General features: G+C 42.9%; 1 protein-coding gene across 1 annotated transcript in view; it reads left to right on the top strand.

Annotated features, from left to right (window-relative positions):
• Window positions 1-23,533, top strand: part of SLC35F1 (solute carrier family 35 member F1) — a 375,104-nt gene that overhangs the window by 196,652 nt on the left and 154,919 nt on the right. Inside the window, exon 2 of the mRNA XM_050949787.1 lies at window positions 21,439-21,614. Within this exon, the coding sequence (XP_050805744.1) occupies window positions 21,439-21,614 (176 nt within the window). The remainder of the gene's footprint in view (window positions 1-21,438; window positions 21,615-23,533) is intronic.

Raw genomic sequence — 23,533 nt, 5'->3', positions numbered from 1 at the left:
TTCAATTTTTGCATAAAATAGGAATTTAAACACAAAATCCTGACTGCAGGCTTCCCGTTATTATACTCTCGTTAATGGTTTCTGCAATACAATGACTATCTTTAGTATGTGTTGTGAGTAAAGGACATGCTGATCCTGTGGTGCAAACAGTAAAAACATGTAGTCTAGCAGTGCTGGTTCCTTTCTTTAGAAACATAGGATCAGTTTATATGCTGCACTTGAAGGCTCACTACGCACAGTGTCAGAGAAGCAGAAAGGACAGCCATGATTTTCCACAGCAGCTAGTGATTTTGTGTGCCCGACTTGAGACCACTTTGAAGGGGCTGAGCACCCACTCTGTGAAAATAAGGCTCCTTTACTGTGCCTCAAGTTGGATACCCAAAATCACTAGTCATTATTTTTAAACGTTGGCTGAGGTCTCTAAGGACAGGTAACAGAGACCCAAACCATTTAGGGGTTCCGTGATCAAAATCATGAAAATCATTGAATTGCACATGAAAACAAACTCAAAGCCAGTACAGATTTAAAAGCTTAAGCATAATGTTCTCCCTGAGAGAAACACGACTAGGCAAAGCAAGAAGCCATGTTCCGTACTAGCTGAGGTTTTTAATTTGTCTTCAGGTGTTACATTGTGGTAATCCAGTCTTGATGTGAAAAGGGTAGGAGTAACTGGTGAGGTTCCCATCTGAAAGGGAAAGATATGTCTTTCTTGCCCAGCGCAGATAGACTGTTGGCCACTTCTGTCATCTGAGTGTTCAGAGCAGCAGGAGATCCAGGAAGACCCTGAGAAACAAAAATTTCCCCCAGGGAACAAACCTGAGCAGTGACAGGCCTTAAAGATTCAGATCATTTGGATACACTTTAGGCATCCAAATATCTGAAAGTTGTAACCAATCTACACTTGATATCTTGTGTTCCCCACAAGCTTCATGAGGCAATAGCTTTGAGGATTATTCCCTTCTGAGAGGCTGAAGAGAAATGAACCTTCTGGCATAGCAGCCAAAAGTAGAAAATCGTGAATGGAGACATGGAAGCAGGGCCCTGAAGAGGCTAGGTCAGAATTAGCCACAGGCATACAAATATCTCCTTTGAAGTGGTTACTGACTGGGGAAAGATGTAGTAGCAAATGCTGCTTATTACCAAACTGAGACCCTCAGTAGATCAGACTTCAGTGAAGTGGTAAACCTCATAGGTCTTTCAGTGTGCAGTGGTACAGTTAAGGGTGCAATTTAAGGATTTTTTCCCCCAGGTTCTTACCCATTTTTTGCATATGGCTGGTGGCAGAAGTTTGCTGGAAAGAAGTTTGAAGCCAGTGTAAATTGCATATGCCTATCTTGGGTATACATTTGAAATAAATGTAAATAAAAACAATATCAGTAGCTTCCCAAAAGAGTGTAATAATTATCATAAACACTAAAAATACTTTCCACAAGTCAGGCAAAAGACTTAGATGTAACAACAATCAGATCATTAAATTAGATGGATATTTGCAAGCCATCATACTGGTCACTCTACTTATACATTATATCCTTCCCCCTGTTCCTTATGTTCTTTTGTCTATTTAGATTGTGAACTCTTTGAGGCAAGAATAATCTCTTAGGGGATGTCTGTACTGGAGCTGGAAGGTATAAATTCTAGCATGAATAGACATACTCATGCAAGCTCTGATTGAGCTACTGTGCTAAAAATAGTATAGCTACAGGGCGGAAAGACCGGCAGGAGAGGCTAGCCACCCAAAGTACATACCTCGTGTCTTGGATGGGATCAGATTTGAGGCCGCTGGCCCCTCCCACCACAGCCACACTTCTGTTTTTGGTGCTACAGCTCATCAGAGCTACCACAGGCATGTTTCCTTAAGCAGGGCCAGCTCCAGCTTTTTTGCCGCCCTAAGCGGTGAAGCGGAAAAAAAAAAGATAAAGCCGATCAGCGGCACTTCGGCGGCAGCTCAATCACGCCGCTTCATTCTTCTGCGGAAATTCAGTGGCGGATCCTTTGCTCCCTCTCTTCCTCTTCAGTGGCAGCTCAAAGAGGAAGAGAGGGACTGAGGGACCTGCCACCAAATTGCTGCCGAAGACCCGGACATGCTGCCCCTTTCCATTGGCTGCCCCAAGCACCTGCTTTCTTCGCTGGTGCCTGGAGCCAGCCCTGTCCTTAAGCAGGAAATTATACCTTCCAGCTCAGTGGTCCTTTGGTGCTATTTTATTGCAAACTAATAATAATAAATAATAATTAATAACAAAAACACCAAACAGTGTATTTGTTAATATAAAAATCCCTCTTTTTTAATGTACCTATTAGCTCTAATTTTCTAAAAATCAGCCACTTCTTTATTAAGTGAAAACTTGCATCTATACAATTTGTATCTGTCACTTTTTAAACCTGTAGCTTTGTCCCACACAATAATCTGAGCACTAGCCCTGGGAAGGTGTAAAGGATACCATTCCTCTGGGGTCAAAGGCCAGCAGCCGGCTGGCTGATGAGCCCTGCAACTGCACCTAGGAAAAAGACCTGCAACTTAATTGGCTGTTCCTCATAAAAGAAGGCAGCAGGAAACAGAGAGGGGGAGTTGGAATACCTGCTTGAAAGCTGTGGGCCCAATAGGCAGCGGCTAGAGCAATCACAACAAGGAACTGCTCCAAGAAACAAATGGGCAGAAGGGAGACTGAGGGAAGTCTTGTTATTACTAAGGCTGTGAGGCAAGAGCCAGGAAATTTTGGGTTGATGTCTTAGAGGGTGAAAGGACAGATTTGGGGAAGGGATTGCTTACCCTGTACAGACTCTGAGGGAAGAGTCTGTGAAGGTTTGATCTTGTTTTCTTAAGAAGGCTTGAAATAAAAGAGGGGAGGAATTAATGGATCCCTGGATTCTGTGAAAGGGCTCCAGACAGAATTTCCCCAGTGAGGGATTTGGCTCAGCAAGAGCAAACCTGAGTCCAACAGGAACGGAAGAGGGCGCTGTAAAATAGACCCCAGTCCTTTACATGCACCTTCAACTACTTGGTTGTGGGTAGGTGTCAGGTCATTAGAAGTGTTTGTGCTTAGAGTTATGCATGCAATAAATTTTACATTTTAAGAAAATTCAGGCACAACATTTGCAACTGCAAGTTGCACCAGCAAAGACTGTGACCAGGGCTCAGCACATCTGAACATTTCCTTCACTATGTTGGTATGCAGCTTATGTAATTAAGTGAAATTTTCTCTCGATTCCATGACTAGCTACTTCATGTAATTTTTTTCTCCTTGGCATATACACACACCTCCTGCAGTGCTTTTGATCTGTTCCCTTTCTGAGAGGGTGACATCTCCTTTTCCTTTTAATTTATGAGAGAATGGTATGTGTAAGGTCAAAATATTCTGACTCACATATTTGGGGAAGTATAGGAGATGTGTAAGACAGTTCTTAGAGCTGGGAAGAGTCACTACAAAACTTTTTTATTTAGCTCTGAAATTACACATAATGACTGTGATGTTTCTTTTACTGTGAGTTTGGGGGGGAATTCTGTGCCAAAAAAAATTAAAATTTTGTGCACAATATTTTAAAATTCTGTATATTTTATTTGTCAAAATAACACAATATAATCACAACAGTTTCAATAATTTTGTAATATATTTCAAAATATGTATGTCTGTAACAATACAGACAATAAAGAAGATTCAGGAAATGTTTTTTGACACTAGATTCCTTTCTAGGCATATTAAGATAGAAATTGATGTATCTTTGTTTGCAGTTATCTTCTGTTTCAGTGAAATTAAATATTTCATTTAAACAAAGTCATTTTACAAAAGTATGTTATACAATAGTATTGTAACAACCTAGCCTAAAAGGGCAGTAGCATTCTTAAGGTTACTTTTGTGTCTATCTGTCATGTCTTGTTCAAACTTCTTTGTGTATTGTAAGATTTTTATGTCACGCCACTGTAGAGGGAGGAGGGTTGGTGAGGGTTAGTGGTAGTTTAGCTGTAGGATAGAGGGTGGTTAGCATGAGGAAGGGAGATCCAGCGTAGTATGTCTTCAGGTAAGTGGGGGTGGGGGTGGGGGTAGGGGAGGTTGGGTAATGTATATGGTTCGCCAGTCAGCACCCCTCCATCTCCAGAGGTGGCATGCATGCCTGTTGCCAGGTGTGGGTGGGAGTGCTGGGGTGGAGTTGTGCAGTGATAGGTGGGAGCGAAGGGCAGGGTGTGGGTTCAGGCTCATGTGTGGGCAAAGACATTGCGTGTATACATAACTAATACATTTGAAACATGCAAAACCAGAAAAGTGAGCATTTTGGTGGAAATCACAAATTCTGTCTGAAAAAATAAAATTTTGCGGAATACATTAATTCTGCAGAAATTCTGCATTGCACAATGGCATAGACTTCCAGCAGGAGTATTCTTTTTCTAGGGCTCCTATGTAATTTTCCAGGACCACAGCTGCTAACTAGGACCACAATAAATTAGGTCACATGTACCTTCTCTGCCTGATGAATCAGTCACATTTCAGCTTGCTTCCCATCTGAGTCCTAAATTGGAATTGTTTTTATAGGTGATGAGTGTCTCGGTAGCTGTGATGCTGCTTGCCTTTTTCAGTATTTACTGACCCTTAACATTGGTAAGGTCTGTGGACCTTCTTCTCCACAATTTTAAACTGCACTAGCCCATTATGCAGTTTTGGCAAAGGGGAACTAGCAAGAGATGTACTTGTAAGGGCACTGGTGAGCTTCCCCCCACCCCACCTCTGGGAATTACCCACACTTGTTACTGCATGCTGTATACCTCCTAGAAAAATGGTAGCTGTTGATCTTAGCTGATTGGAAACTTTTAAAACTATTGCTCATTTCATCCAAAGACATTCATCACATAGTGGAATCCAGTTTTACCACTTTGCTATATTTATAATGTCCTGAGCTTCAGGCATAAAAGTTGCTGGCAGTGAGATGAACCAATGGAAAATGTCAGAGCTTTATTTCCTCTAAGAGGCAGATAGCCATCAGTTACTTTACCTGCTATTTTCCTTTAAGAGCTAACAGCTCAAACTAGTTCATTTACAATAGAGTAAAAGCTAATGTTAACAACCTCACATAAGTCTGCGTGCTGTCTTTGTTTAATTGTAATACGGGGGTGCTGAAACTCTAAGGGGGCTGGTAGTGTATTATCTGAAGCCCAAGGGTGTATGGAGAAACTACAAATTAGGGAAGTCATGTAACCTTTCCATCCCTCTGCTGACCCAGAATGTTACCTAGTTCAAATATGTATTCTTTACTGATTAGAAAGCATTTCAAGATCCATGACTGGAAAAGCAAATGATAATGTTAGTTATTCCCATTAAGATGGAGATTTTCATGTGGAATCTGTAGTTTCAATGGGAGAGACTTCTACATCAATACTACAAGGACAGTTGAAAGCTGAACCATAGATTTTTGAGTTACATTTAGATCTAGGAGACTAATTGACCTCCAAAAAAGAAAATCATCATTGTGCTGGACAAAGGGTCTACGACTTTGCATCATTCACCACCAGATAAACTACCAAGAACCTAGGGTGACCAGACAGCAAATGTGAAAAATCGGGACAGGAGGTCGAGGGTAATTAGAGCCTATATAAGAAAAAGACCCCAAAATCAGGACTGTCCTGATCTGGTCACCCTACCAGAACCATATGTAAATGCACCTCCACTAAATCACAGGCTTTGGAAATAGTCCTGCTCTGGTTTCTAGATAGCCTAATCTACAGTAAGTCTCGAGTTGACAGACAACTGTCAATTTTAAAACTGAAAGTATTATGGATTTTAGGAATAACCTACCTTTTCCCGTGAAGAGCTCCTTGGTAGGATGTCTGTTGACAAGTTACTTCAAAAAATGTCTGATTCTGCCTAGAATAGATTGAATTCAGGGGCAATCTAAATAAGAGCCCTACGGGCTTCTCCTTGCACTTTATTTTACTGTTTTTCAACATGCTTCTTGTTTAAAAAAATATAATGATGAAAAGTGCTGTTTGTGTTTGCAGTCATAGCGGCAGATTCTCCAGTGCCGTGGAAATGCACAGCAACTGTATGTAAGAGGAGGAGAAAGATCTGTGTTTTCGGGGAACAGCCTTACACCATTTACTTGTGTGTATGAAAGAGAGAAAAAAACACAAATTTGTTTAGATACAAGCTCACTAATGGAAGTTCATTTATAAGAATTACAGCACAGTGAAACATACAAGAGAAAGGAAACATTTAGGAAATCTCCTGTCTTCAGAGGTTGTCCTGAAGATTCCCCAAGCACATTGAAGTACACATTTCTGTTCCATTTCTATTACAAGGTCACCTCTGTTAAGCAGTTAATTTTTATTTTTTTTTGTCAGCCCCTTGGGTGGCCGTTAAAGATAGGTTTCAGTGCACTGATGAAGGAATGAAGTGTTCCTAAGATTCAGTTCTCATTGTCCAAAGCTAAGGTGACAGGAAGGAGAAGAGGATGACCTGGAGAAAGTAGTGGCAGGAGGGGACAGAACAACCAGTGCAGTGAAAAGGAAATTGCTGACCCACCTCTGACCTTCACAGAAGAGCTCAAACCATTTGGAAAATGTCCTTCCTAATTTAGATAATAGATAGTAGAAAACAGAAGACTAAAACCTCTTGGCTAATGCTTTATTCTGATAGCAATTTCCTACTGTAACTTTGTTGCTTTTCCTTAAACTTTAGTCTGTGATTCAAGGCCTAAAGTTTTTCAGGTCATCTTGGTGATCAAAGTGCCAGAAGTTCATTATGTTGCCAGTTATGATTATTAATGAGTTGATGTTTAATTTTTCAAAACTGTAAGGAATGTTGCTGACCACTTGCATCCTTGAAGTCAGAGGGAGTTGCAAGTGATCAGTAATTTTCAGTGTGTGAAATTCACCCCGTGCAGGGGGCCAGCGTAAAGCCTAGGTACCACTTAAATTCCACTTATGTAGAAGCAGGATTTTATAATTGTACTATGAGAATTAATGTATGATTTGATTTCATCCGTCCAGCCACCCTTTTTGAATAGCAGAAAGAAATGACCCTCTGGGTCATTGGTAGAAATGCATCTGATAGACTGCCAGTGTCTGTACTGACCCTGGGCAGGGACAGATCAGAACAATCCTTATGACTGATTATGGTCACCCTTTTGTTTTAGGATAAGTTATAATGTCTGCTATGGTTTCCTATATGTATTACAAATTAGGCACTCTAGTTAAATATACATTTCTTTGTTTGAGGTTTAGTAAGTAAGAGACAGGATCTTGTATTGTGTCTATGTTAAGGAGATTAGAGTAACGTTGAAGGCCTGGGCCTCAATGTGAATTGTTTTGGTTATGACACTTAGCAAGGTTTAATTTAGAATGCCTTTTCTTGCTCTACATAAAAATTGCTGTATACCTTTGAAGGTCTTTGTAAAAGATTGTGTGAATGAGGAATGTATGCATCACGAAAAGATAAGGTGTGAAGGTCATTGTTATCACCAAATGGTCAAGGAAGAAGAAGTGGAGAGACTTAAGGTCACCATCAACATGCATCCATAATGAAGGAAGGGCAGATTGACGACCCTGAGGTAAGGCTGGCACTCCTAAGGACAGTTGATTAAATCGAAACCTGGACAGGATGACCCTCTCAGAGATGTATTGGAATGTTTACATCAAAAGATTACACAAGTAACCAGTCAGAAACCAATACAGCAAAATACACAGACTTCAACAGAGAAAAAAGATTATAAGAACAGGGTGCTTTGCCATGGGATTTTGGTTTTGTCTTGCCACTGCTCCAGGCGCATCGGATCGTGACCGACAGAGCCTGGCTTTCCTCTGCAACCAATCTGGCTGGCCACTAGATTGATCCAGACTCTGGACTGGTAACTATAAGCATCAACTGGCAGGACTGTGTGCATGGTATGTATGTGTGTGTGATTGAAAAGCATATTCTGACTGTTGTATTCTCAATAAATTTGGCTTCTTTGCCTTCTCCCCTATAAAGATCCCATGTGCTTCTTATAAGTATAACATTGTAGACCTCAAAATAAGGATTCAGTTAGGACTTAAGTGATGGAGAGGCTTGTATTGACCTTCTCCACAAGGGTGAACTTCACTCATTGAGTTTTATGTAAATATTTGAGTAAAATTCTTATGGGGTTAGGTGGGATCAAAGCTTTACTATTTCACTGTCCAGTTATGGCTATTACCTATGATTCTGCAGCTCTGAAAGGTTTATTTGTGCCACTGTCAGAAGCAAAAGAGGCCTTTAAATATTAACCTTATAACAGTTACAGTTACACAGGGTATTGCCTAATGTAATCATTGAGAATTAACATGATGAGAATAGTTGATTAATATAATAAATATATTATGGTGCCAACTTCATTAACTGTTAACAGCACTTACACACATAAATCTGCTTGCTCTTCATTGCTTTAAATGTTTTATTCTTGGAAGTCGTGATCACTTATGTAAATTATCATGAGCTGATACAGATGCTTTAATGTATTAACAGAAGATTTCTGCTATAAAATTTGTCTTACTGGGAGAGGTGTGGAGGTTGAGAGGCTTGTATGTGCCATCTTGCAGGATTTCTCCCCTGTGTAGTGCACATGTGAGAATGGGGTAAAAGTAAGAATGCATAGGGGAAAACTCTTACTAAATAGATGCAAAATCTCTCTCTCTCTCTCTCTCTCTCCCTCCCTCCCTCCCTCCCTTTAGGTATAGCCAGTATCAAATCAAACAGAACAGCTGAGAGGCTTTCAAGTGTGCCAGACTGAAAATTATTAGAAATCTGTAGCCCCAGCTTTCAAAGATAACTGGCCAGTTGCTTTACTTGGCATAAAGAAGGTTTTAGAAGCATCCTATTAATTAAACTTCTCAGGTGCCGCATATACATGTAAGGTGGATATGACAAGATATTGTAGAAATGTCTATTTTCCTGGTATGTCCCTATTTAGGTCTGGTGTATCACTGGGACCTAAGAGCTCTTCCATACTGCAGCATCAGCATCCTATTTTTGTGTTGACATTTGGGTTTTCAAACCATACTACTTTCCCTTTCTTCCTGAGATCGAGTGACAGAAAAGTCAAAATTAAAGATGGGTATCTAAAGTTAGGATGCTATGTCCATATTCAAACACTTCAAATAAAGCGGGTCTGATAGTCTCAGAAGAACATGAAATTCCTAATGAACTCAGACTAGAATTTTTAAGATAGTGATCTCTTTTCTTCTGCTGTTTATATTAGTACATTAAAGTGCCCTCAAGTAAAGCAGTTTGGTAAAACCATGCACTCAAATCAAATACATGCTGTCATCAATTTTAATCTGTGTTAACAGTAACCAGTCTCCAAATGAGATCCTTCTTTCCTTTCAAAATACATCCTTATAATATTTTGATAAATAACTCAGTCTTTGAAGTATATAACTACCTCAAAGCCTGTTGTTCCACCATACTATGAAACTATTATATAGATTGCTGTTAACCTGGTAAAGACTCAGGTCAGGAGAGAATCTGCCAGGCTCAGACCCTGGCTGGCAGATATTGAGTTATGTTGAGGGACTGGTACTTTTCAAATCTCTGGAGATTAAAAGTACCAGAAGTTTTCACCATCTAAGGTATGCTGTAAGAGATGCAATGGGGACCTAGCAATGAAATGAGACCAAGTAAAAAAGAGAAGAGGGGGAATCTGTTAAGAAGAAAGTTGACCTGGGTGGTGTTCAAAATAGAATTGTCAATAACCCAATGGAAGTAAGCATTTCCCAAAACAAATAATCAGGGTTGAGTATTCAAACCCTTCAGCCACTTTTGTAGGTCATTGGGTTCAGCAAAAAAGGATCAGATATTACTAGCACAGTATGCTGCCCCTATAAGCAGTTCAGAATGTAATCCCACTTTGATGTTGGGTCATAAAAGGCATTTTACTATTATGGAGAAGAGTTGTACTGGTCTGGTGTTCAAACTGAATGCTGTAACGATATCACCTTTGTCACCTTTGTCTGGTTTGTCCTCGTCTGTCCCTCCATGAACGCAAGTCAACACAACACCATTTCTTTTTGTTGCGAGCACATTCTTTCCATTTCTGGCCAAAGTTTTGTCCTGGGATCAGGGGCAGCTCCAGGCCCCAGCATGCCAAGTGTGTGCTTGGGGCGGCATGCCGCGGGGGGCGCTCTGCCGGTCGCCAGGAGGGTGGTAGGTGGCTCCAGTGGACCTCCCGCAGGCATGCCTGCGGAGAGTCCGCTGGTCCCGCGGCTTCGGTGGACCAGTGGACCCTCCGCAGGCATGCCTGTGGGAGGTCCACTGAAGCTGCGGGACCGTCGACTAGCAGAGCGCCTCCCATGGCATGCCGCCGTGCTTGGGGCGGTGAAATGTCTAGAGCCTCCCCCGCCTGGGATCAGCCCAACGTGTTTTCGTTCTGCCAAGCAGTTGCTTGTGGTCTCTAGGGATCCAGTCCAGATGTGGGTTGTCCATCCATTGTCTTGCCTGCAGGATACTGCAGCTACCGGGCACAAGCGCTGGCACCCCAAATGCACTGCTGCAAAATTCTTCTGCCAAACAAGCCACACAAAGCAGAATAAATCAGGAAACTGTAACAAAAGGAAAATTTGAATTGCATGAGAACCTGAGGAAATCTAACAGCTATATGTCATGTATGGGTGTACGTGCCGGGGCTGAGAAGCTAACCTTAGAGTGGTTTGATATTGGAATTTCTGCCTTTAGGGTTTCCAGTGTCCACATAACTGATAACTGGGGGAGGAGGGGGAGAGGAGGAACAATTATAGAAACACCAGTATGTCAAAGTAGCAAAGAAAACAAACCAGCACATACCAACTGCAAGCACAGAAGTTTTAAGCAGAATAAAATGGCTTCCTGTGCCAGGCTTGGGCTGCCTTCTCCTCTCTCATTGGTTTTACACTGATGTAACTCCCTTGACTTTAGCAGCATTAACTCCTTTACACTGGTGTAAATGAGATCAGAATCAAGCCCCTTGTGAATTATTCTATTTTATAAGTCATTCTAATATTGTCTCGCAGCTTTCGTCTTCTTCATTATCTTCTTCTTCAACCGCATCTGCTCTAACCCCTCAGACAGAGACCAATACCTACAAAATCTCCACCAAGCATTCTCAAAACTACAATACCCGCATGAGGAAATAAGAAAACAGATCAACAGAGCCAGACGTACCCAGAAGCCTCCTACTGCAAGACAAACCCAAGAAAGAAACCAACAGGACTCCACTGGCCATCACATACAGTCCCCAGCTAAAACCTCTCCAACGCATCATCAGGGACCTACAACCCATCCTGGACAATGATCCCACACTTTCACAGGCCTTGGGTGGCAGGCTAGTCCTCGCCCACAGGCAACCTGCCAACCTGAAACATATTCTCACCAGTAACTGCACACCGCATCATAGTAACTCTAGCTCAGGAACCAATCCATGCAACAAACCTCGATGCCAACTCTGCCCACATATCTACACCAGCGACACCATCACAGGATCTAACCAGATCAGCCACACCATCACCGGTTCATTCACCTGCACGTCCACCAATGTAATATACGCCATCATATGCCAGCAATGCCCCTCTGCTATGTACATCGGCCAAACTGGACAGTCACTACGGAAAAGGATAAACGGACACAAATCAGATATTAGGTTTGGCAATATACAAAAACCTGTAGGAGAACACTTCAACCTCCCTGGCCACGCTATAGCAGACCTTAAGGTGGTCATCCTGCAGCAAAAAAACTTCAGGACCAAACTTCAAAGAGAAACTGCTGAGCTTCAGTTCATCTGCAAATTTGACACCATCAGCTCAGGATGAAACAAAGACTGTGAATGGCTTGCCAATTACAGAACCAGTTTCTCCTCCCTTGGTTTTCACACCTCAACTGCTAGAGCAGGGCCTCATCCTCCCTGATTGAACTATCTCATTATCTCTAGCTTGCCTGCATATATATACCTGCCCCTGGAAATTTCCACTACATGCATCTGACGAAGTGGGTATTCAGCCACGAAAGCTCATGCTCCAAAACATCTGTTAGTCTATAAGGTGCCACAGGACTCTTTGCTGCCTCCACTAGATGGCTTGGGTGTGATTCTGGCTTTCTGTCCCACACTATTCAAGATATTGCTGCCATATCATGAGTAAAACTGGTACCAATAAATTACCAGTGTTGGTTAGACTGAAATGGATTTATGCTGCATCTAGAGGGAGTTATGATTATAATACAGCACTGAATTCAATTGGCAGCAAGATATCAACGAAGTAGGTCCTAACTTGCCTTTTCCAAGCATCATTGGAGGAAAATCAGTGTGAGCTATTCAGCAGGAGAGTAGAAAATCTTCAAATTATTTTAAATTCTAAAGTCTTAATGTGGACCAGTGGAGAATGAGGTGCTCCCCTTTGCCTGAGTGGGAAGAGGGAAAGAGCTTATGGTGATTTGCTCTATTACGACTTTTAAATGAGATAATGGGTAGAGAAATAGAATACACGAATAGTATGAGTAGGCTCCAAAACTGGGGAAACACACCTCAAGCCCCCTTTCCTTCTTTAATGTTTTTGTAGTGAGTGTCTCTTTGATGCTGCATACTGAGCCCCCCCCCCCCACCCCGCCATCAAAACCTACTACTTTTCTTCATCTTATGAATGAGTAGTACTTGCTTAATGGATGTGTACTACTGATGGCTAACAGAAGAAGCTGTTCTCTTTGTGACATACGCTGTATGTATGGCTGGAAGCATCAAAAAGAACTTAGAAAAATATTGCAGTTAAAACATAGGGGTTCTGAAATATTACATGTTTCAGCAACACTGAGACTTTAAAAAGGGACTCACGGTACGCAAGGAACATATTAAGTAATTGTTGGATTTATTTGGTGGTGCTTTTTCTAAAGAAAACAATAGGTTTTCCACGGACAAAGAACTAATTTCTTTTCAATGGTTGTACCACAGTCTTTGGGTAGGCTGCCCCTTCAGAGACACTTTTCAGTCCCCTTTCAAGTGGCAGGCCCATGCCTCTACTTCTCTTTGGGGTGGGACCCTGTGATCCAACTGGACATTTGGTTACGCCAGGCTAGTTACAAATCGTATGATACAGCAGGCCCAATGGACTTGGTACCTGCATGAGTTCCCTTCAGGAACCCGTGGACAGTAACAGTATGAAGGAGCACAAAAGCAGATTCTTCAAAACAAAGTATGATTTATATTCAAAAACTACACAGCCCTCAGTAAATAGATTTAAAATAAATAAAAATGCTTTCCTGAACTTGGTGACCCCTTCAGGCCCCTGGGTAGAGCTGACTTAGCCTTTGTATATTCCTTTCTCTTTGTGGCCAAGTTACAGCTTCTCCACTGCAAACCTCTAATTCACAGTCACTGTTTCTGTGTCAGTCTGCAGCCAGAGACAACTTCCTCCTTTTCTGTAGGGTGGGTCCTTTCAGTGACCAGTGTCTTTTGATCTCTTCAGATTCTCAGTCTTGGCAAACAGCCCTGTTGCCAGGGTTGGGGCTGAGGACTCCACGGCTGTAAACCTGGCTGTTGTGTTTGAGGGGACACACCTTTTCTAGGTCACTGTGATTTTACCTTTTCTACCTGGTTTCTTTAACCTTTTTAGAACATAAGAATGGCCATATTGGATCAGACCAAAGGTCCATCTAGCCCAGTATCCTGTCTTCCAACAGTGGCGAATGCCAGGTGCCCCAGAGGGAATGAACAGAACAGATAATCATCAAGTGATCCATCTCCTATCTCTCATTCCCAGCTTCTGGCAAATCTAATTATTGATCTAATTATGCTTTCAGGCAAAATAATTTCACACACACTGAGGGGCATATGACATTTATAAAAATATTTCCCAGTTTTCCACAGTTTAAGTATTACCCTAAAACTGAAAGAGAGGTTACTGAGTCTGTCCAAATCCTGGAGCTAAGTACTTTGTATTAAATCACTGTTGATAGGAAGAATAAAAATGAATTGGAAAAGTTGTCCCATAAAGCATTTTCTGCACAATGAAGGTGTTTAACTTTGCTACTAGAGCCAACCAATCTGTGCATCATTCTATATCATTGTGTGGTGTTGTTGCTTCTGGATAGTGGCTGACATTTCCACCAATTAAAAAAAAGAGAGATTTGTGTTGTCCCTGTGTTAAAGAGTCGGGAAAAGTTTCCATATGCCTGCCCAGCCAAGCAAACAGAATAACACATCTTCATTTGAAGGTGTTCACCATGCCAGCAGCCTGTTATGTTGTTCACACTTTTAATTTCTCCTATTCAGTTCGCTCCCTGAAACCAGCCCTTTGTCAGGGTTCATTGTTGATTCACTGGTGAGGAGTGGAACTGGTAGAGTAAAGCCTTCGACTTATGATTCAAGCAGATATTTCTGTATTTGGGGTAAGAGATTTTGAAGAGTGGTGAACAGTCTTAGAAGAAACTACAGTTAATAGAATGGCCCTCCCTACTCAGGAGATCTGCATTCTGTGTTCATTTGAGCCATTTCTGCACATTATTAAATACAAGTATTGATTAATGTTTATGCTGCACAGCCAGAGCAGCTATCAAAGAGCAGGATGAGTTCTATTCTGCCTCACATGCCATCCACAAAATGATAAACCAAGTTCTGACTGGAGGAAGAACACAATATAACTTTCTAATCCCAGCTTGAGTTTGCAGCACTAGCAATTAAGAAGACAAAGTGGATATGGAAGTCATGGACAGACTAGCTATCCATAACCCTTCAATCTTGTTTGTACAGTCCAGTATTTTGAGTGCTGATGCAATTTAAGGGCTACATGATTTTTTTTCTATGTACAATAAAGGCATGACCATTTAATGATTAATAATACTTTGTTAAATGTTAACACTATGTTCATTACTGTAGAAGACAGTCCCTGCACAGAAAAGCTGGCACTCTAAATAGAAAATAATAGAAATGAGAGATGGAAAAGATCTTGTAGGACACCTTCCCCCACCTTCCAACCAGTGCAGTACTGTATAGTCAGAAAGCTGGGTGGTCAAGCTCAGAAGCAAGACTCAAACAAAAGAAAGGTGGGAAGCAAAAAAGGAAGCTGCACTCTAAAGAAGATCAATGGCAAGTATGAGGCTACGGCCTGGTCTACACTATGCGGTTATACCGATTTTAGCAGCGTTAAACCGATTTAATGCTGCACCCGTCCACACGACGAGGCCCTTTATATCGATATAAACGGCTCTTTAAACTGGTTTCTGTACTCCTCTCTGACGAGTGCTGAAATCGGTATTACCATATCAGATTAGGGTTAGTGTGGCCGCAAATCAACGGTATTGGCCTCTGGGCGGTATCCCACAGTGCACCACTGTGACCGCTCTGGAAAGCAATCTGAACTCGGATGCACTGGCCAGGTAGACAGGAAAAGCCCCGTGAACTTTTGAATTGCATTTCCTGTTTGCCCAGCGTGGAGCTCTGATCAGCATGGGTGGTGGTGCAGTCCCAAATCCAAAAAGAGCTCCAGCATGGACCGTACGGAAGATACTGGATCTGATCACTGTAGAGGGAGACAGATCTGTTCTATCAGAGCTCCGTTACACAAGACGAAATGCCAAAGCATTTGGAAAAAAATCTCCAGGCTATGATACAGAGTCCACAGCACAGTACTGTGTGACAAGCGTAACGGAAAGCCGAAGAATCAAATGGACGCTCATGGAGGAAGGGAGGGAGGACTGAGGACTCCAGCTATCCCACAGTCCCCGCAGTCTCCGAAAAGCATTTGCATTCTTGGCTGAGCTCCCAATGCCTGTAGGGTCAAACACATTGTCCGGGGTGGTTCAGGGTATATCTTGTCAATTTACTGCCCCTCCCCCCCATGAAAGAAAAGGGAAAAAAATCGTTTCTTGACTTTTTTCAATGTCACCATATGTCTACTGCATGCTGCTGGTAGACACTGTGCTGGGGAAATGAACAGCAGCATCCTCTCCCCTCTCTTCCGCAGTGGCAGACGGTACAGTGCAGTAGGACTGGTAGCTGTCCTCATCATCAGCCCGTGAGTGCTCCTGGCTGGCCTCAGGTGAGGTCAGCCGGGGGCGCCTGGGTAAAAATAGGAATGACTCTTGGTTATTCCTGGCAGATGGTACAGAACGGCTGGTAACCGTCCTCATCATAGCAACTGGGGGCTGAACTCCATCAGCCCCCCCTCCCTCTTTAATGTCTAAAGAAAAGATTCTGTACTGCCTGGACTATCATAGCAGTGGGATGCTGGGCTCCTCTCCCCTCCACCATTTAATGTCCTGCCTGGATTATCATAGCAGCTGGAGGCTGCCTCCCTCTCATTTTATTTCAGTAACAAGTCAGTGTTTCTTATTCCTGCATTCTTTATTACTTCATCACACAAATGGGGAGACCCTACAACGGTAGCCCAGAAGGGTTGGGGGAGGAGGGAAGCAGCAGGTGGGGTTGTTGCAGGGACACCCCCTAGAATGGCATGCAGCTCATCATTTCTGTGGGATCTGACACAGAGCGGCTCTGCTCTCTGGTTCTCTGATACACTGGCTCTCTAGTACACTTGCCCCATATTCTAGGCAAGACTGACTCTATTTTTAGATACAACATAAAGGAGGGAATGACCCGGGGTCATTCCCCTTTTTGTCTTTGTGCCCCCGGCCGATCTCAGCAAAGGTCAGCCAGGAGCACCCATGACAGCAGCAGATGATACAGAACAACTGATAACCATCATCTCAGCGCCAATTTACAATGGCACAGCAGACAGTACAGAACGACTGGTAACCATCTCTGCTATCTTGCAAAGGCAAATGAAAGCTGCTGTGTAGCGCTGCAGTACGCCTCTGTCAGCGGCATCCAGTACACATACGGTGACAGTGACAAAAGGCAAAATGGGCTCCATGGTTGCCATGCTATGGCGTCTGCCAGGGCAATCCAGGGAAAAAGGGCACGAAATGATTGTCTGCCGTTGTTTTCACAGAGGAAGGAATGAGTGACGACATTTACCCAGAATCACCCGCGACACTGTTTTTGCACCATCATGCATTGGGATCTCAGCCCAGCATTCCAATGGGTGGGGGCGACTGCGGGAACTACGGGATAGCTACAGGATATCTACCCACAGTGCAACGCTCCAGAAATCGACACTAGCCTCGGTACATGGATGCACACCACCAAATTATTGTGCTTTGTGTGGCCGCGTGCACTCGACTTTATACAATCTGTTTTACAAAACTGGTTTATGTAAAATCGGAATAATCCTGTAGTGTAGACGTACCCTATCAGACTTCAGCCTTTCTCCCTTGAGCCACCCTACTCAGTAGTACTCTTACTTTGGAGATGGAATATGCCAGGGGGGAGGGAAGCAAAAACAGTAGGGCTTGATCATGTTGTTTCTGAGTGCATGATATATTGCAGCAGGGTGTGGCTATATGATTTTAGTCTTCATTTCCTAGGTTAGAGAAGAACTTCCTGTTGCTCTGTAGCACTAATTATAACAGACTTTTTTGTTAAAGTGCTTTAAGGTATTCAGTGACTCTAGGCACACAGGTTTTATTTACATTGGTTATATTCAAAAGGTAAATTCTATTTAGAGATAATATTCTGATCCACATCCAAAATGTTCCCAAAGTTTGTGTACTTTCAGAGGAGGAGTCTTGATTCTTGCCCCTCTCTAATTCCATTGCACTTGTAACTACTTTTCTGTCTCCAATGGGAATTCCAGCTATGCAGTGGAGGCAGTACTAAGAGTTGATTTAAGGATGTTTAATAGCTAGGGTTGCCAATTTTGGCTGGATGTATTCCTGGAGATTTCATCACATGACAATCTTTAATTAAAGATTAATCTGTAATTCCTGGAGACTTCCGGCCAGTCCTGGAGGGTTGGCATCCCTATTAATAGCAAATGCAAGTGTTGAATACTTAGCAGAGATGAAAAGCTATTCTACTGCATCACCTAGGGGCTGAGGACAAAGAATTAACTGAACACTGACCCATCTGTAGCTACAAAGACCAACACAGAATATGCAATTGCACTGAAAACATCAGGAGAACTGCTGAGTAGCCATTAATATTGTTTGCAAACGTTACATTCAGAAGTAGAGGACATCCTATAAATAGGACTGTAGGCAGTTGTATAGGTGTCTTAAGAGAAGAATTCTCACTTGTGAATTTGGTATCATGCAGGATGAAATGTTAATGAACCAGCTGTTGGAAAATATTTCACTTCTACATAGACAGAAATGACTGTTGGCAGAACTGAAGCTTATCTGGTAGATGGCAAAGATTCTGACATAAAGCCCTGCCAAATTAACCAGTTACTTTCTATGTGAGATTTGGGATAGCCTGTCAATCCAAGGTGACATATATTGGAGTGGTGGAAAACAAAGGTCTAAGTTTATGCACACGGTGCTTATGAGGGCCGCATCATCATGCTGCTCAGTGGTTTGCGCATTGGCCTGCTAAACCCAGGGTTGTGAGTTCAATCCTTGAGGGGGCCACTTAGGGATCTGGGGCAAAAATCAGTATTGGTCCTGCTAGTGAAGGCAGGGGGCTGGACTCAATGACCTTTCAAGTTCCCTTCCAGTTCTAGGAAATAGGTATATCTCCAATTACTACAATTAAAAAAAAAAAATCTCCCAAGATTAGTGGTGTCCAGCAGTGGCCCACCATGTGGAGCAAAAACCACTATTGCTAACCTCCTTCCATGAGTGATAAAATTAGAGTGTCCACTTTCCTGAGTATAAGAATAAAAACTGAGGCACTTGCCTCCACAATAGTTCTATTGTAAATGTGTTATGTATCTATGTGATGTTTGCTGATGGTCATATGTGGAATATGTCAAGGTTAGAGAAGGCAAGCAACCATTCCACAGCCTGTGTGAAATCAACCAAGTATATATGCATGCAGATCTGCATGCATTTAACTCCTCAATTCAAGAGCCCCCTATTAAGGCACCTAGCATAGAGTAGCGAGAGGATGCTACTGTATGAACCTCCATTTTAGAGAAAAGACAGTAATTGAAGAAACGTCTAAATGGATAAAGGACTACAAGTGTCTAGGAGATGGATCTGCCTAAATTTCAGTGAGACTTCAAATTTTACAGTCTCTCATCAATGGGCAGCCGTGGCAAGAATTATGGATATGTGGTTCCTTTAGCACTAATGTTAGTCTCTTCTGTTGCCATCTTTAACATGGTGGTCACCACCCAACCACTCTGTCACGGCCAGGAGTGCCTCTACAGTGTCTGCCTCAGTTTCCCCTTCTTCAGGGCTCCTTAAATTGAACTGCCTGCAGTTTTGCTCATCCACATGCAACCTTTCTTGCGTCTGGAGTTTTGTATTAATAATAAAAAAATCTTAACAAAAAAATCTTCAACCCAGTCTTAAACTGGGGAAAGCCCCCAAGAAACCGTCTCTTTCTGCTGTGTAAGCAACTGGAGAAGATGCAAGGCCCAGCCTGCCTTCTCCAAAGGATAAACACACCTTCCATCTGGGTCTTCTTAACCAGCCCCAGTCCCTTCTTCAGAGACCCTCTCTCCCTGCATCTTTACTGCACAGTTCCTTGTAGCTCTGTCTTCAGTGAGCTCCCTCTGACTGCTATAGTCCAGATGCAGCCCTGTCCCCTTAACTGGCTCAACTGTGAGCACCTCCTCTAGAACAAGGGAGCTGGATCTGTTTTTAATCACAGGGCCCAGCCATCCTGTGAAACCATCCCAGTTGGATATCTTTATTTCACAGAGGCATGTTTTGTATCTCAGTGAAAGATGTAAGGGTGGAAGGAGTGGTTACATGTGTGACAGGTTTGGTCACAGAGACCCCTTTGGGACTGTCACCTGACGTGCTGAAATTACCTCTGAGCCCGTTTTCCCTGCCAGCTTGGGACTCCAGAACCCTGCCTTGTTGAGCCAGATATGCTAGCCTGCTGCAACGTAGACATGCCCTCAAAGCTACAGACTTTCACCAAAAATAGCTCAGCAGGTTACCTCTCCAGCACCCAGACACCCCAGTTCCCAATGGGATCCAAACCACAAATAAATCCGTTTTACTCTGTATAAAGCTTATACAGGGTAAATTCATAAATTGTCCACCCTCTGTAACACTGATAGAGAGATATGCACAGCTGTTTGCTCTCCCCAGGTATTAATCGCTTACTCTGGGTTTATTAATACACAGAAGTGATTTTATTAAGTATAAAAAGTGGTTTCAATTAATAACAGACAGAACAAAGTAAGTCACAAAGCAAAATAAAACAAAACACGCAAGTCTAAGCCTAATACATTAAGAAACTGATTACAGGTAATATCTCATCCTCAGAGATGTTCCAGTAAGCTTCTTTTACAGAGTAGATGCCTTCCTAGTCTGGGTCCAATCCATTCCCTGGTACAGTCCTTGTTAGTTCCAGCAGACATCTCAGGTGGTAAGAAGGGTTTTCTCATGAGTGGCAGCCCCCTTTGTCCTGCTTCACCCCCTTTTATAGCTTTGGCACAAGGCGAGAATCCTTTGTCTCTCTGAGTCCCCACTTGTCCTTCTAAATGGAAAAATACTAGATTAAGATGGATTTCATTATCAGGTGACATGGTCACATGTCACTGTAAGACCCCTAGTCTCCATTCCCCATGGGCTGGCCCACATTTAGGCTATGGCTACACTGGCGCTTTACAGCGCTGCAACTTTCGCGCTCAGGGGTGTGAAAAAAACACCCCCCGAGCACTGCAAGATACAGCGCTGTAAAGCCTCAGTGTAAACAGTGCCGCAGCGCTGGGAGCACGGCTCCCAGCACTGCAAGCTACACCCGTAGAGGATGTGGAGTACGTGCAGCTCTGGGAGAGCTCTCTCCCAGCGCTGGTGCTGCGACCACACTCGAAACTTCAAAGCGCTGCCATACCCTTGCTACATGGTTTTTTTTCCTCTATTGGTCGTGTATACACAGAGACACATGCTAAATACTGGGACAGCTATACACTTTCATTGTATTGAAAATGTGAATTTATACTCCTGGGTCTCTCCTTTGAGACACACACAAGCAAACTGGGGGAAGGGGTGAAGAAGTCGTAAGACTAAATGGGCCCATATCCACCAAATCAAGGTCTGGAGTCTCCCGGTTCCAGTCCTTTTCATTCGAAAAGCGACTGCTGCCTCCAGTCCTGGAGTGACATGGTTGGCGTAGGTGTCAGTTAGAAGAACCCCGCAATTCTCAACGCAACAGAGGGCAGCTTGCTGCGAACCCAGAGGCTCGGCTTTCGTTTTGTTTTTCAACACCGGAGTGTTGGCTTCTCCCACAGGGTTTTTTTCAGGGAAGTGTTTGGGAAGTATTTCAGTAAATGCTGAGGAAAGAGATGGTAATACTTATTGGACAACTCCTACCAGGTACATTAGAGATCAAGGCCATCATGTTTCTTCCCATGTTTTAACACTTTCATTTGGATTTATGCTTCTCAGAGGAGAAGAAGAATTTCCTGGTTGGTTGAGATGCTGAGTGTTTTATGTCTGTGTTTTTTCTTGTTTCTTTTAGGGAGCTCTTGCTGTCTGTGGCTCTTGGCCAGGTTTTGTCCCTTCTTATCTGTGGCATTGGCCTGACCAGCAAGTATTTGTCAGAGGATTTCCATGCCAACACTCCTGTTTTTCAGAGCTTCCTCAATTACATCCTCCTGTTTTTGGTCTACACCACTACACTAGCTGTCAGACAAGGTAAGTACCGTTCTTTCCAAGAGAAGTAGCTTCTGTAAGCTATTTTGTAGAATCTAGTCTAGTGGTCCCCAAACTTTTTACCTTCCCCCACTCCCCAGCCCTGCTCCCTGGAGCCAGGGCCAGGAGCGGGGCCACAGCTCTGGGAGATAGGGACACAGACAGAGGTAAGGTGGCCAAGGGTGGGGCCATAGCTGGAGGTGGGGACAGGAGCGGAGCCTCCCCTGGGGGCTGGTGCCGGCTGCTGGTGCCTGGGGGCCAGGGCCAGGAGCAGAGCTGGGTGGCGCTCCCTCCCTACCCCCCCATGGGGCTGGCCTGGGCCCCAGCCATGCCACACCAAACATTCCTCCATGCACCTCTAAGGGGGCGCACCCTACAGGTTGGAGACCTCTGATCTAGTCACTATGGACAAAATTTTCCAAAGCACTCAAATCCTGTTTATTGAAAGCATCTAAGTCACTCAAGAGCCTAAGTTCCATTGCCTTTCATTCAATTCGACTTAGGCCCAGATTTTTTAAAGGTATTAGGCACTGCTGTGTTTAGCGTTGCAACATCTAAATGATTTAGGAGCCCAAAGCTATTGTCAGCCTAAATCCTTTTTTAAAATGAGCTTTGGGCTCCTAAAAATGGAACTTAGGCTCTTGAATGGCTAAAGCGTAAAATCTCCAAAAGCATCTAATGACATTTCTGTGTGTATTAACTGATCCTTTTTTCCACAACACATTAAAAATTACATACTTTCTGGATGAAAGGAAAAAGCAACTTTCATTAGAAAGGACTATTTTAATAAATAACCAATACAGTAGTGTTGTGTGAAAGGAAAATCTGTATCCCTTCTGCCTGATTATTTCCATGTGAATTATTGCTCCTTTCTTCCTGTTTCATATACACTCATTTAGGTCTAGATTGCGAGTTGGAAAGTTTTGGAGTGTTCTAAAACCTGGTATCTATTAAAAATGTTCAGAACTGCTGAATGTTGATCTCTGGGCATGTCAATCCTTAGGAAGTCTCTTTAGGAAGTTGCTGCTCAACCTTTCTTTGCCTTCCCAGTTCAGCTTGGGTTGTGGGAACATCATCAAAGGCTCTTTGGAAACCTGTGGTTAAACGTAGCTCTTGCTGGAAAGCACGAGTGTAGATCTTGCATAACTGTTACCGAACAATTTACAGAATTATTACAGCCCAAAAGTCTCATTTTCAAAAGTAACTCAGGCACTAAGTGAGTAAGGACTTCCAATGAGATTTGGGCTCTCAAGTCACTTAAGTGTTTTTGAAAATGTTGTCAAATACTGGGGAAACAAGGTAGGTGTGGTGATATCTTTTTTATTTTAAATGTTACCCTATGTTGGGACATATCCTGTGATGCCATTCCACATTTAGATTTAGAACATTATTATTGTGTGTATCATACACTGAGTTTTGAAACTGTTTAAAACTTTCTATCAAGAGCAATACTTAATACTTAATTCCCCAGAAGATCCTAACACAGTCTGAAAATTGTGTGCCAAAAACGTTTGGTTTTGCCTGAGGTATGACAGTTTGGTAATTGGCCCATCCTCAGATGGACAGGTATCAAGTTTAAAATGAAAGAAAGAAGGTTTAACTTTGTGGATTAACCTTCTGGAACACAAACCAACATTTAATGCACCACGGCCAGGAATGATCATCCAGTAGGAGACTGTCCCTGCCGTGAAGGGCTAACAGGCTGAATAAACAAGATAGACAAAAGCTGGGAGAATGTAAAATGGGGATGCTAATATTTCCTGATGAGCATCTGAGGCACAGAAAGGTTAAGTTACTTGGCCAAGGTAACATTGGAAATCTGTAGCAGAGCTGGGGAGTTAAGCCAAAACTTTCAAGTCCTGATGTAGTGGGATTTGAATGCATCCTGATTTCCTTCACTTAGCAGTGATTGGTGCCTGTGG

This window comes from Gopherus flavomarginatus, chromosome 4 (genome assembly GCF_025201925.1).
Source record: "Gopherus flavomarginatus isolate rGopFla2 chromosome 4, rGopFla2.mat.asm, whole genome shotgun sequence".
In the NCBI taxonomy this organism is placed as follows: domain Eukaryota; kingdom Metazoa; phylum Chordata; order Testudines; family Testudinidae; genus Gopherus; species Gopherus flavomarginatus.
This window is presented reverse-complemented; position numbering and strand designations above follow the sequence as displayed.